General features: G+C 44.8%; 1 protein-coding gene and 1 pseudogene across 6 annotated transcripts in view; one reads left to right on the forward strand and one right to left on the reverse strand.

The window, feature by feature from the left end:
* Positions 1-15,676, forward strand: part of Rasgrf2 (Ras protein specific guanine nucleotide releasing factor 2) — a 222,831-nt gene that overhangs the window by 46,224 nt on the left and 160,931 nt on the right. For all 6 annotated transcript variants that reach the window (XM_057789497.1, XM_057789499.1, XM_057789498.1 and 3 more), the window contains exon 2: positions 13,486-13,592. In XM_057789497.1, coding sequence (XP_057645480.1) covers positions 13,486-13,592 — 107 coding nt within the window. The remainder of the gene's footprint in view (positions 1-13,485; positions 13,593-15,676) is intronic.
* Positions 11,974-12,596, reverse strand: LOC130887196 (ATP synthase F(0) complex subunit C3, mitochondrial-like; annotated as a pseudogene).

Consider the following 15,676-nt stretch of genomic DNA (forward strand, 5'->3'; position numbering starts at 1 on the left):
ACAACTTCTTAATTTAGGCTTGCATTTTCTTTTATTTCCATCTGGGAAGGCATTATATAGTAAAAACTGGAGCATTAAAAAACAAAGACAGAAGTATTGTCTAGCCATTATTTTACATATATTTTTGCATTTTAATGTATCCACTATTGTATACCATAAGGATATGATTCTAAATTATGTTTGGGGCACTGAAGGATTTTGGTAATATGGGATCATAGAGGCCATCTGGTTTTGTTTTTTAAGCTCAGGGAATCCCTTAGAAATGGAGGATAGCTAGCTCAGTTAGATAGCTCAGTAGAGATAAGGGCATTTGCCAAATGGTACAAACCCAATTACCCGGGTTTGATTCCTGGGGCTCACATGATGGAGGTATAGAATCAACTCCTGAAAGTTGTCTTCTCTGACTTCTACATACATATGGGAGCACATGTAGCCCCCCCCCAACTAAATAAATAGAATAGTCAACTGCTCAAGACATTCTGTTTTCAGAAAGGTCTTTGAAATCTCCAACTTAAAGTCACACAATTAGAGAACAAAGCCGGAGTCTGTCCTCCAGTCCGTATTTATCTTTCCCATTTTTTGGCACCATCCTCATTCTTATTTGATACAGCATGTTGCATTTGTTTTCAGCAACACTTGCTAAGTTGTCCCTCTGCTAAGTGGCACTAACTGCCGCAGGTGTTAAAAACATATGGTCTTATTGCACTTGGTTTATCCTCCGCAACTGAGAATATGGTTTGACAAATGAAAAATGAAGCCAAAAGTTGAAATAAGGCCACGAATATGTGAAAGTATTTGATGATTTTCCCCTTTAGACAAGTGAAGTTAGAGGTTCCAGACCAACAAAGAATAATCCGGGCTTATATGAACCTTGAACTAATGACAGTTCAGTTATTTCAGTGCGGGAGAAAAGTGAAAGTGATGACTGAATTCACAAGACTGTTCTATCAGTAGCTTTGAGGTTGACCAGATGTCTCTTTCTAAATAAATCATCTGGGGATGAGTGAAATTTATCATATAGGTCAACTGTTATTTATCTTCTTGTCCCTGTCTGAAGTGGTAATAGAGGAGAAAGACAGGAGCTTGTATGAGAATTTAACAAGGTATGAAAGGCCAAGATGATGACCTAAGCTACTGAACTGTTATTTCCATACATTTCAGTAGACTTTGAGTTCAGATCCTCAGTCAATGAAAGTTTCTCTGTTCTAACATTTACATAATAGTAAATTTCAAGCCTTGGAAGAACAACTGAATACATCAAGAGCTTTTAGCCATTCTTACAGTGATAGGTTTTCTGACCTCTTATTATGCTGTTCACTCTCCAGTGAACACAATTTAATTTGATTCAGTTGTCTGAGATTTAGCAGCTAGACTGGATCGATTTTCCCACTTGCAGTAGAAACCACTACAGGGGGCAATTAAATGCTTTCTTAAATTGGGTGTTAAGTTGACATTCTAACCACTAAAATATGTTTTCTAAACAATCATATTTAAGGCGGTTTGTAAAAGCTGACACTGCTGCATGGTATGGAGTTTATGCATGATAATGCTTTGCTTTAACTATATTTTCAAATTTCTTTTCTATATGCTGTTTTCTGTTGAGAGAAACGACTCTATAAACTCTTGTATGTCGCTAATGCTTCAGAATACAAATGTTCTCTAAGGCTTTGGTAGAATTAGAAATAGTTTCATCATAAACATTGAACATCTGCCAAAAATTTACAGAACAGTTCATAAATCATCAGCACTATAGAAAAAGTATGTATCCTCCCTTGTTGCCAAGAACCATGTATGTCCATTTGTGCTTGAACTGCATGTCTGACCCCCCCTCCCCCGTCATGCTCTAGTGATTTTATCCCAGGAATGCTGCAGTTTCTTTTTTGCAGCTCTAGAAGGAGTCTAGTGTCCCGGGCATCACGGGTGAGAGTATGTGGAGTGTGTTCAAGCAGCTGCAACTCCATGGTTATGATGAGGCCCACCTGGCTTTCAAGGCATTTTAATGTGTCTTACCATATTTCCTCCACACCTCTGGGGTGTGGCCTCCATTTGGACCAAGAGAAAATTTGGCACAAAGGAAAGTGTGCTGGAGTTCATACTGTGCTCTCCAGTCAGGAAGAGTTCTGATAGTCCCACATTCCAGTCTGGGGTCTCTTAAACTGAACCTCTCTCTTCTCAGAGATTAGGATGAAGGTATAGAGTTGGCTTGTACTGGGTGATGGTGTCCATGACTTTGATAAGAAAAATTCACATTTCACTAAATGGATACTTTCATAAACCAAGCTCACTTTATTTATGAATTGAGGCACCAAAAGGAGGGAACCAACCAGGATGGAGAGAACCCTTCAACATCTTAGAGATAATTTCTAAGAAGACTTACACGAGGCATGTTTTCTGTCACTGTAATTGAGTGCCATAGATTGGGTAACTTGCAAGGAATAAGGATTTATTCAGCTTACTATATGAAGACCAGGAGTTCCCAAGTTGGGAGCACAGTACAGGAATTGAATCTGGTAAGTATCTTGCTAGACTGAGTCTCACTGTGGCTTAGGCCATCACATGACAAGGGGTTCGAGGCTAAGAGGCAGATCCAAGGTTCCATTTTTATCCCAGACCTACTACTGAGCTAATTTAATTAACTCATCAGTCCATTACCTCGTGAATGGATCTATTCAGTTTTGAGGGCTAATCACTTCTGAAGGTCCTATCTGCTTAATATCTCACAACATGTTAAGTCAAATTCCTGAAGCAGAAACAGGAAGGTCAGACTCCAGCACCCGAGAGGGTCAAGGGCTCTGCCATACTTCAGAGCATGCCTTTGGTGTGGTGATGACAAACACTTGGAACTGACTCCTTTGCTGAATTGGCTTCTCATTTGGGTTCACAAAGTAGCTAAAATCGCGACACATGCCTCCGACCCTCTCTGACTTCATTGTTACCTAGCTAGTTCACTTTGGGTCAGACTCCTGCTCAGCTCTTCGCATAAGAATGCTAATGTTGAACCTTTTAAAACTTGATGATACCTAATCTATCTCACCCCCTTCTAGAGCTGAAGAGACAAAAATAACAGTAATGGGAGCAACTTCCTGCCAGCCTTTCAATGTTCTATTCTCAGCCCTCGAAAGTACACAATGATGTCTTCCATCATTGTCCCAACCCTGCAATCACCATGGGTTCCGGGAGCAAGAAAGCCTAGCAGAAAGACCACTGTCTTAGTCACTGTTCTATTGATGCAGAGAGACACCATGATCAAGGCAACTCATAAAGGAAGTCATTTAACTGGGGCTTACTTACGGTTTCAGAAGCTCAGTCTATTATCATCATGGAGAGGGACATGGTGGCATGCAGGTAGACATGGCACTGGAGAGGTATCTAAGAGTATTCTGATCCACTGGCATCAGGAAAAGAGACTGGGCTTGGTATGGGCTTTTGAAACCTCAAAGTCAACTTCCAAAAACATACTTCTTCCAACAAGGCTACACCTCCTAATTCTTTTAATCATTTCAAGCAATTCCACTCACTGGTGACTAAGCATTCAAATATACGAGCCATTCTTATTCAAACTACTGCAACCACCCTCGATAACACCACTCCAAAGCAGGACCAATCACTTTAGGGAAACTGGTTATGTCCTCAGTGGCCAGGACACTTCCAGGGCCACCTTGCAAGATGGAACTGAGATAACCATCAACTAGATCACGCTTTGACTAAGACGGCTTAATATTTATGCCTCTTGTCTCCTAATCCAATTCTTCCTCTGTTTAAACCCCAAATTCATGTGTTATGAACAGAGACACTTAAGTGCCATGGTCATTTTGTTTGAATGACCTTCTGTTTTCTGCCTTCTCCCCATTACTTTCATTGAAGATAGCGATCAGACCTGACAAGTTGGATTCCCTGGTTTTCACCTCTGCCTAAGACTTCAGTTATATTGCAATGGGTCACAGACCCACATATGTTTAGATAAGTCAGACCCAGGGGGAGTTGGAAGGCAACCATTGCTTTATCCCCCGGCCTCTGTGCTGCAGGCTTAGCTACATGAGTGAGGACCACAGGGCAGTGTGCTTCTTTCAGACCTTGATCACCGGTCCCTGGAGGAGCCTCAGTGGCTGTAGAGAAGATTGGCATTATGTGTGCTATCTACACTTTGGTCTGACTACAACACTGAGAAATGGACAGAGTATGTGTAGCCACTAAAAGCCTGCATTTCCATCCAGATGTGATGTCTAAAACCATGGCCATGCTGAACTCCAAATAGTGTGCTTTTTCCTGTCCATATCTAGTTGTAATGCTCGTCTCACTAAGATGCGGTCTGAGTGTGAGGCCGCTTCAATGCCCAAAGGCGAATGTATATACACAACACACACACCCTGTCACAAGTTAGGAGTCTCACGGGCACAGATTGGGTTTGGTGCTGTTCTGGCTGTCTTGGGTATTCTCTTGGAGTATGTAGTCACTGTAGTTTATGGTCCATTCTTTTTCTTCTCCACTTCCAGCTCGCAATAGGATGCCCACCCCTGTGACTTCGTAGGTTTCACTTCTTACTACAGTTCTTTGAAGCAGTCTGGGTCATAGCTGTATCTCAAAGAAGCTAGCGGTCTGGACAGCAAAGCTCAGGTCCTGAGCAGGGACACTATGCTTACTGACTTATGTTATTTTGCAGATGCTGTCATTCTAGAGAGTCATCGCCCTTGCTGTTGTAGAGCTGGGGCAAAAAGGACTTTCTGTGAGAGACTTTGCTGTTCTACAGCCCCAGAGAGAACCCCTTGACTTTGACATAGAACACCTTTTGGAGACAGTGTCTTGCTCAGTAGCTCAGTCTTGCTGCGAGCTAGTCATCTTCCTGCCTCAGCTTTCTGGGTACTTAGATCATCCGTGTACGCTAGCAAGTCATTCTAATCATCAGTATTTTAACTCTTCAACTTTCTTTGGGTTTTAGCTTTGAGTGGGACAAGAAGCTGCACTGAGTTCATCCTTGCTTCTTCCTGTCCTCTCTGCCCACTTCCAGCCTCTTCTCTCCACACCTCCCAGCTTCCACCTCATGAGATTTCTTCTTCTAGTCATCCAGGGCCATCAAGGCCTTTCATTGGCCTTCCTGTCATGAGAGGCCCCGCTTTGGGCTGTAGTAGTGTGAGAAATACAGAAAGAGCTGCTGATGAGGGGACAGTGCTTCACAGCCCAGCAGACGTGGGTGTCATATCTGGGGCAGGTCACAGTAGCCCCAGGTGGAGGTGATACACCGCGGAACAGACTCCGTGGCCAGTCCTGTGATGTCAGACAGATGCTGATTATGAGGGTGGGGCTTAGCTCTTGTCTTCTCCGTTTTTGCTGTTGGATATGGCTGTTCTTGACAGAGGAGAGAGGAGAGGAGAGATTTTGAGAGAGAGAGAGAGTTGGGAGAAGGAGCAAGTTCAGGTTTAAACATGACTGTAGTGCTGTTTAGCAGGAGAAATGTGGATTACCATCTAGAGAGTCAGACGACAGGATTATCTCCAGGATAAAAACAAAGAAACTGCAAAGAAAGAAATGTCATGATTATTGTAGATGTCGGGTTTCAGGACCTTCGCTCTATTTTAATTTGTCCTTCCCTTTTTTATCACTCAGGACTTTGAAACATCTTTTCTAAATTATGGCAGAGGGACCGGTCAGAGGTCACAGTGTAACACCAGGGAGTCTGCTGATAGTTTTGACACCCAAGGGACTTACGGTGCATGAGGTCTGAGATCCACATCTATAGCGTTTGTATCCCAGGGAGGCCAGAGGACCCTTCCTTCCTTCTTTTCTAGCAGTGCTGGGGATTGAACTTAGAGCCTTGTACATGATAATCAAGCATCCTACAGCTGCACCCGATCTCTCTCTCTCTCTCTCCCTCTCTTCTTTCCTCTCTCTCCCTACCCCCTGCCCCCTCTTTCAACTAGACCTCCTTGTGTAGCCCAAGCTGTCTTTGAACCCATTACACAACCTAGAGTAACCTCAAACTTGAGATCTTCCCATCAGCCTTTGAGAGCTGTTGACTACATTTGTGCCATCATCCGCAAGGCTACAGGGGAGACTTTCAATGAGTTGCTGAAATAAGTAATTTGCAGGCAGTGTTTGATCTAACCCCACTTTGGGAAGTGGAAGTGACTCTTCGCTGCTTCTCCCATCATGTCTTGCCCGCACGATGGTTTAACTTTTGCTTGTATTGTGCTAATGGGATTGCCTGGCTGTCTTTAAAGGTGATTTTTAATTGGGCTCCCAAGCAGCAACTGCTTTGGAGGCACCATACAACTCCTAGCTAGACCAGGCCAGGTCACTGAGAGCTTCTCCTGGTTTGGGCATCAAGTTCAGACAGAAGTCAACCCCTGCATAATCGTCACCCCCTTGAACCACCAACTTGTTATTTTCCGGAGTTTCCACTCCTCTTCTCTTAAGTTTAAATGGAGTTTTGTTAGATCTAATCTTAAATCCAGTGTTGCCCCTTCTCAGAGGCCTCTTTATCAGGTTGTCTCTCTCGAGTCTAAGGCACGCCATTCTCTGCCTGCCTCTGTGTTTATGAACAGGCCCAGCTGTCCTGTAGAGGATGCGGCACTGTCCCTGGGGAAGCATAGTGGATTTTTGTCCCAGGCATAGTCCAGAATCCTTAGCCCTCAGTGGCGTGCACAGAGATGTAGTCAATTTTTAATTTTTCCTTTTAGGTAAAATGAGACAAGTCCATCTCTAGGACTGGAGGCTAAGGAGATCTTTGAACTGATGGTTTCAGCTTGAAAAAGGAAAATGAATGACTTTGGACCACACTGGACGAGCAGATCCGGCACGAGGGGAAGGCAGGCTAGCAGAGAGCCAGTTTTATTTTTAGGTCTCTCTTTTAGAGCAGTTTTTTTCTGGGCCCCATGATAAAGCCTTGCATATGCCCAGCACATTTTCTGATGATTCTAATATCACACAAAGTCCTCCAGTCACAGTTTCGTCCCAGACAGTCTCTGCTGGTAATTAGTACTGTGGCTGCAGACGGCCAGTGTAACGGGAAAGCTACCCTGTGACTGGGTTGGAGCTCAGGGAAGGGAGGCAGGCACCTGCTGTGCCTCAGTCCTTGGTGACCCTGTCTTACTCTCCCCCACCCCCACTGTGGCTTTCCTAAGTGGGGCACACCATGACTTCCTCTGTGTGTGACCAGATGTTAAAGTATATTCTTAGGGAGTGACCCCTGGGTTCCATAGCAGTGGACGCCCATCCAAGAGCAGGAAATGCATCTAGATTCCTCCAGGGGAACTGGATCCTGTGATTCCCCTTTCTGGGCTTGTGGCACCAGACAGAAACCAGACATCTTTGTGTTACAAGCCACTGGTATGCCTGGGCTGACCTTGCTGGTTCTAGGCAAGCTCAGTCCAGAACACTAAGCTGTGGCCAGTTCCTGGCTGAAGTAGACACCCTCCTTTTCTTGGCCTTTGGTTGGAAGTGCACTCCCCAAATGAGTGTTCTGTTTTCAACCTCCTGGCTTCCAGCTCCCCAACAATAGAGCCTAAACTGGCCAAACGCCAAGTTGGGAAAGAAAACACAGGAACTTGTGTGAATAGGTTGCTGGGAGCCACCTCACAAGCCCGAGGCCAGGAGAACGTTCCACTCTCTGTCCCAAAGGAGATGACAAGGGGAACCTCAGCACACATAGGTCCCTGGGGGAAGGGGATCCCAGATTGTCCAGAATCTGGCAGCTTCCAGTGTAATCCCTCTATGACCATAAATGAACAAAGGTCATAGCTGATTCTTGGCTACCTCCTTTCTGAGCTGGACAAACAGTTTCAAGCCTCACTTGGTCATGTGGGCTTTGGTTTCTGCCTGTTGTCTTGAGGCAGCAGCTGAACCTAAAATAAAGACACCACATCACAGCATTCAGAAATATTGGGAAGCCGTTGTTACATAACTGTCATGTTCAAAATATGGACGGGAGCTGTTGCTCGTGGCTGCAGCGGTGCCGTGGATAGGGCTTTGGAAACATTTCGTGGCTCACATTGGCTAGAACTGAAGGTCTCTGCCCCTTCGAGCAAGTTTCCCTATTCTGGTAAACAGCGTTCCTTGCTGCCCCCTGCCTTCTCCCCCTCCTGCACCCCCTGTTCCTTTCTTCCTTCTGTTTCTTCTTTTGCTTAGACTGATATTCTGTCTCCTAGTCATTGAAGGAGATATATTACTTCTTTCTTAAGTTTTCCTGGTGGTCTTACAAGGGCTTCATTCAGACTGCTCTCCAATGTGCCTGCCCAGAAGACTTTCTTATTTTTTTCAGACTTTCTTTCTTAATGTTTGCTTTCATATTTTAATTATCTCTCTCTTCTCTTCTGTCTCGTGTTTTCTGTGTCTGTGTATGTGAGTGCATGTGTGTGTCTGTGTGTGTCTCTGTGTGTGTGTCTGTGTGTGTGTGTGAGCACACATACACACGTGAGTACAGTTGCTCATGGAGGTCAGAAGCATCATATCCCCTGAAGCTGGGAGTTCTGAACAGTTGTGAGCTACCCAATATGTTTCCTGAGATTCGAACTCAGGTCTTCTGCAAGAGGAGTAGGTAGTCTTAACCACTGAGCCATTTATCCAGCTTCCTCACTCGTGGTGGTCTTTTGTCTCCTCCCTCAAACCCTGGCGAAGGCAGTGCTCTGTGTCCTACCTTGGGGTTCTCCATATACCCATATTAGAGTGTTTGATGTATACCGTGGAACTTGTGACCCCAAGTATGTCCCTTCCTCTCTCAACACACCAAATGTGCATGCAAATATAAGAGAATCAAGTAGTGGGAAGCACAGTGTTGAGGGGGAGAGAAGGCTTGAAGAGAGTGGCAGGTGAATACCCAGGCAGCTGCCACTATAGGCAGCACTGCCAGCAAGGCCAATGGGAGCAGGAGTCCAGGACAGGAGCAAGCACTGCAGCTAAGAGGATAGTTTGAGAGGCTGTTTCTTTAAGGGCTTGAAGACCAGTCGTAGAGGGCAGATGGAGTTAACTTTTTTGTCCTTTTAGGTCTTATCACTAACAGCAACACCCCCATCCATAATTATCAGCTAAGAACAGCCTTAAAAGAAAACCAGCTTATTGAAGCTGGAGAACTGTGGGAAAAGATGTGAATGGATGGGAATAACTAGAAACTGATAAAGCAGAGTAGCCAGACCAGGGTGTGAGCCTCCTTTGTTGTTGCTGTTACTTCTCTCACTTAAATAAAACCAAACCAAACCGAGATAGACATCCTCCCCAGCATGGGCTCTTTTACAGGACACAACTCGGTTGTTTTGAATTTATTCACAAGACTGTGAGACCACCGGCACTAGCTGATACCAGATAGTCTCATTGCCCGAAAGAAAATACAGTAATTATGAATAGTAGTACAATACGTTTGTCAAAACCCCGTCTTTCAGCATTAAGAGCAAACCGTAGTGTGAACTAGGCTAGTACTAACACACCGTGCGGTGAATATTCCCCACATGTACAGGATGGGAGCCTTCTCTGCTCTGATGCTAAAGATTCCAGTCAGCTCTGAGCTGCTCTGACAAGGAAGCCCACTAGTTAATAAACAAATGATAAACTCTCTTAGCACGCCGGTAGTCCCCTCCACTACCCTGTCCCTCATCCCTTGCAAACACTTATCTATGCCCCTTCTCTCACATGACCCATTTTAGAAGCATGGATGTAGTTAGTTTTGGTAGTTACCCTTACGAGAGTGTAGAAAGTTTATACATTAGAAATCACAGCTCTGTGTTTCCTGTCTGCCTCTTCTGTAAACATCCATGAACCATAAAAACGAAGATGGTGCAGGTAGTCATGAAAGCATTGACGGTAAATTAAAAGTATAAAAACCACTTTCTGCTGTGCAAAGCCAAAACACAGCCTGTCACTCCACGGGCAGAGGATCCCGGACTTGGACAACAGTGGAGGGCAGATCCCTGGACCGCATTTGGAGAATGGCTAAGATTCAGACTAGAGCCTGGGACAGGGACTGTGGGTGGATACCCTGGAGCCTTACACAGGGTTCCCAATCTGCAGTAGCTGAGATGGCAGAGGAAACTCTGGGGGAGGGGCCAGTGACCTGTCAGCAGCATTGGTGACATCACCACAAGAAGGGAAACTTGAGCTGCTCACTAAAGCACCAATTCTGGGCTGGGATTTATTTATTTATTTATTAAAAAGCGAAACAAAACCTTTTTTATACAATAGGTACTGATGGCGTTCGTGCCATCTCCCAACTCCTCCCAGATCCTCTCCACCACCCTACCCATTCAAGTTCAAGTTCTCTGTCTCAAACAAACAAATCCTTAAAATGAAATTCAAAACAACAAAAAACCAATAGAAAAACATATGTCAAACTAAATCAAAACAAATCATTTTTTTCTCTCTCTCTCTGTCACACGCACACACACACACAAACGCATGCACACACATACACACACACAACCATGGAGTTCCTTTTGTGTTAGCCAACTACTTCTGAGCATTAGGCCTGCCCTGGAGTGTGGTTGACATACCTAGTGACATTCTTTTAGCAAAACTGATCTTCCATTTTCCAGGAGTATCAATTGCAAATGGCATTTTGGCTAGGAGTGAGACTTAGTGCTAACTTTCCCTTCTCAGTGCTGGGACCCTTTGACCTGTGTGTCTCCTATGCATACTCCCACAGTCTCTGTAAATTCTTACATCATCAATTCTGTTGTATCTGGAAGACACAATTGCGAAGGCTATTAGTTTTTCTCCACAACTTGATGGTGAGGCCCCCTTGCTGATCATGTCTTGTTACAGCTGTGATGAGACACCATGAAGAAAAAACAAGTTGGGGACGAAAGGGTTTATTTGGCTGATACTTCCACATAACTCTTGGTCATCACAGGGAGTCAGGACAGGAACTCAAACAGGGCAGGGACCTGGAGGTAGGAGCTGATACAGAGGCCATGGAGGGGTGCTGCTTACTGGCTTGCTCCTCATGGCTTTCTCAGTCTGCTTTCTTTTAGAATGCAGGACCACCAGCATTGAAGTGGCACCACCCACAGTGGGCTGGGTTCTTCCACACCAATCACTAATTAAGAAAATGTCCTACAGGCTTGCTTACAGCTGGATCTTCTAGAGGCATTTTCTCAATCGAGTCTCCCTCCTATCTGATGACTCTAGACTCTGTCAAATTGGCATAGAATTGGCTATTACAATACACTTGTTTATGTTGTTGAGCATGAAGAAGTGGAGCTTGTGCTCTGTTAGAGGTTTCATCCCTACTGACCAGCATTCATGGCGTTGGAAGGTACTGTGCCTGCTGCTGGAGGAAAATGGTGATCATCTATAACACCATGCCTCTACTAATCCTGCATCATACAACAATGACCTGTCTGCAAGATATACTTGCGCAATAGTGACACAAATGTCATGAAAGTGAACAGCCACTTTTTGATTGGATGTAAGGACAACTCTATGAGATGAAACCCATACCTGATACTGCTGAAGTAGCCAATAACTTGAGAATACACAGGTCATAGGCCTAGGGGGAGAATCTATGCTGTTATTCTGATAAAGGAATGTAGCAATACTAATGACATACTGATCTATCTCCTTAGGTCAATGACCTGGGGATAAAGGGGAGAGGCTATAGGGGATAAAGGGGAGGAACCTAAAGAAACACTTGTGTTGTTCCTTCATAGGCACACACTTCTTCCTTGGCCCTGGGAAACAGTTGATTTGTTTTCTGCTCCTTTTTCAATAGTATCATATAAAGAAAATTATAGAGTATAAAACTTTAAAAAATATTTCTTTTTATTTTAAGTGTGTGTGCATGCGTGCACATGTGCAGGTGCCCCAGAGGCCAGAAGAGGGCAGCGTTCTCACTGGAATGTGAGTTCAAGGCAGTTTAGAGCTACTTGGCATGGGTGCTGAGAAGAGAGTCAGATCCCCTATAGGAACAACGAGGAATCTTAACCACTGTGTTGGCTCTTAGTTCTCTGGATTGTCACTTTTTTTTTTTAAAGTTTTCATCTTTAATGAAATGACTTTGGAAATGGTACATTTCCATGACACCAGCACTACAGCTTTTAGGGTCACAGTAAGATACACAGAATTACATCCGTAATTACTATGAATGCCAACATTTCAGGCAGTAATTTCTATTACATGGCAAACAAGATCAAGAAAGCAACCATCAAACAAAAGAGTCCCATAGCTTCAGACAAGGCAAATCCCAGGATAGCATATGAGAACAGCTGCTGCTTCAGTGAAGGGTTTCTGGCATAACCAATGATAAGGCTGCCAAAGACTGTTCCAATACCAGCACCAGAACCCGCAACTCCTACTGTTGCAGCGCCTGCACCAATGAATTTGGCAGCAGTATCAATGTCTCTGCTGATTACACTGGTCTGAAACTCCCTTCGGATCAGCTGACACGCACCATTCTGGGCCCCATCAAATACCGTAGAGCCCTCGCCAGTCCTAGCCTCGGGTCGAGATAACACTGCTGCTGAAATTGGTCTATATGCAACTCTGGATCCAGCTCAGATCAGAGCGGGGGTGCGGGCGAGCTTGGTGCAGGTGAACATCTTTCCTCCCGGCGGTGCGGCGTGGATGTGGGTGACAGGTGACGTGAGCTCCTCTCCCGCTCCCTCTCTCCCGAGGCGGCGGCGACAGCGGCGGCAGAGGTCGAAGCAGTGGGGCCTGGATTGTCACCTTTTGAGGCTGACTTTTTAACATTGTTTGGTACTTTTGAGAGGCTTTCAAGTTGCTGGCTTCATCAAGAATTGTTCCTTTGTACTGACTTTGACTACTCACTTACTAGAGGAGGTTTGCACTGTTTCCAGTCTGGGGTGATGATAAAGAAAGTTCAGATGGGATGAGTAATTTTGCTCCCGATAAATCATTCCTTTCTTTCTTCTTCTATCCAACAAGAAATTAGATTACACTCAATCAAAAAGAAATTCTGATTATGACTTACCTCCAGGACAGCAATTATATTGCCTTCCCATGGCAAATAGAATTTGTCTGTCATACAAGGACTTAAGCCACTGATGATGCTTGCTAAGGCTGCAGAAGAGGCAATAGCAGCAATTAGAAGCAATTATAGACATAGCACATCCCAGAATGGAGCCTGGCTAGAGACTAGGACAGGTAATAGAATCAGCTGGTTGGGTGGTGTAGACTCCTAGTCCCTGCTGCTTTAGCACACTCTGCATAAAGAAAACTTCTGGATCCATTTTTCTGTTAGCTTTAACTTTTTATCTTCATTGGCCAATCGGTACAATGTTCTTTTTGTTCTTATATAAATGTATGCAGTGCAGTAGGGCTGTGGGCTGAGTGCTACTCAGGGGTGCTAAGATGCTCTCTGTATTACTGCCAAGGTGCAAAGATGTTTCTAGCTGGACCAGGCATGATATTACATTTTGAAATATGATTTACATCCTGCTGGTAGATTTTGTAAGCTCATACCTCTTGTAGGCAAACACTAAGCTATTACATTTCTGCTCTTGAAAAATAAAACGATACACCAGTTTTGTTTCTTTTTCTTTTCAGTATTACTTCACTGTTCTTTTCGGGCACGAAGGTCAGAAGCCACTGGAGCTGCGCTGTGAGGAGGAGCAGGCCGGGAAAGAGTGGATGGAAGCCATTCACCAAGCCAGGTGGGGGGCATGTCTCGTTTTGTGTGGCGCTCATCACGGCTGCCAGTACTTTTGGAAGATTTTGTCATTGTAAGATGGTATCACCTTGGTCCCTTCCTGTTTGTGTGTGAGGTGATTTTTTTTTTTTTGCCCTTTTCATGGCTGTGCTCCAGTTAAAGATAAAGATAGCAGACATGAACATTAACAGTTACTGGTAGTGGACACGGATTTCTTCCTACACACTATGTACTTACTAAGTGCTTCTCAATTAGGGAATTTACTAAATGTATGACTACCCTTCCCAGCAGTCTGCTACAGGGGGTTTACACTTACTTCCTCTTCTGCATGTAAGGAAATCGAGGCCTGGAAGATTAGTTCACTTGCTTAACTTTGTACAACTCGGTGTGGCAGAGCTAGATACCCACGCAGTGGAGTCCACCTTTGCAACATCTATCCCCCGTTCCCCGCCCCCATGCAATCCCATTATTGAATGGTAGTAACAAACTCAACCTGGGTCAAATGAAAAATGTGGTTTATTTTCCCCTAAGTACTACCAGGACTGTAAAACTCTCCTCCTTGTCTATTAGACAGGAATGAGAAATCTGAAGGGAGGGGCGAGGCAGACAGGCTTTTTGCTTTCTCCCTTCAAGTCCAGTTCCTTTGCTCCTGTGAGTGCTTGCTACTTCTTGTCCATCTTCTCCTCAGCTAGGGATGCTATCTTGTCATAGTTTCTATTGATGTGATAAACCACCATAACTTAAACAACGTGGGGAGGGAAGGGTTTACTTATTTCATCTTATAGCTCAAGTCCATCATCTGGGGAAGTCGTGGCAGGAACTTAAGGCAGGAACATGGAGGCAGAAGCTGAGGCAGAGTCCATGGAGGAGTGTTGCTTAATGCCTTGCTCTCCATGGCTTGCCTGGCCTGCTTTCTTATCATGCCCAGGACCAGTACAGAAGTAGCACTGCCCACAGTGACTTGGGCCCTCATACATCAGTCATCAATCAAGAAACTGCACTGCAGACTTGCCTACAGGTCAAACCTATGGGGGTGTTTTCTCAACAGAGCTCTCCTCTTCTCAAATGACCCTACCTTGTGGCAAGTTGACATAAAACTAGCCAGAGCAGGTGCCATCATCCGCCTGCATGTTCAGTTCCTCTTCTCACCTTTCTGGTCCTGGAGCATTTTCTTTATGTGCATCTGACAGTACCCTTCTCCTGTGTGTTGTCTGTCTCTCCGCCACTTCCCCTGAGACTCTGGGACAGCTCATCCCTCATCAGCCCCTACTCCAAACGACTGCTGCACCTGCATGGTACTGCATGCAGATACTCAGCAACTTAAGGAATCTTCTGCATGGTTTCTACTTCCTGTGTGTACCTTAAGACTCAAGAGAAGGACCGGGACACAGTCATTCGTAAATGAAATGCACTTGCTAATTGTGCAACAGGTGATCAGAAATGACTTCCAGGTTGGTTAATAGAAAAAAGAAAGCACCAGTCCCCAGTGATTTCTCTCTTCACTTTGAATCCTTGACACGGACATTCTGAAAACCTCCTTGTCTTTGGAAGGACCACTCTGTGATGCTAAGCACTTTGCACACCTATCTTTTATGTTATTTGCAGGAGCTCAATCAGGTATCACCAGCTCCATTTGACAAATGAGAAAACAGAAATTCATGCAAATTGGGCAAGATCCAACACCAGGTTGTTAATCTGCAGAACCACACGGGTCTGCCAGACCTCACAATGCTAAACCAGGGCTCCGTATTGTCCTCCTCTTCTCTCCCTTCTTTCTCAGCTCAGCTTTTCTTCTACTTCTTTCTCTCTTCAGAGATGGAAGCAGAACAATGCAAGGTCAGGGTTGAAAGCAAAGGTATCAATTGCAGACTATCTCACTCCTTTTTATTTCTTTTCTAAGTAGTTCTCTGAGATGCAGTTGGCAACAAATGCTAGTTCCCAGGGGGCAGCTCTGTGAAGTGGCGGACAGGCACACTGCTCAGTGCTCTGGTGCCTGCTGCCTGAGTTCCTGAGTTGGGGCTGATTCAGAATGACTTAAGAAGGTCAGATCTTCAAAGACAAACGATGCATCGAGTTGGCAAGGTAGAG

This window comes from Chionomys nivalis, chromosome 15, assembly GCF_950005125.1.
Source record: "Chionomys nivalis chromosome 15, mChiNiv1.1, whole genome shotgun sequence".
Taxonomy (NCBI): domain Eukaryota; kingdom Metazoa; phylum Chordata; class Mammalia; order Rodentia; family Cricetidae; genus Chionomys; species Chionomys nivalis.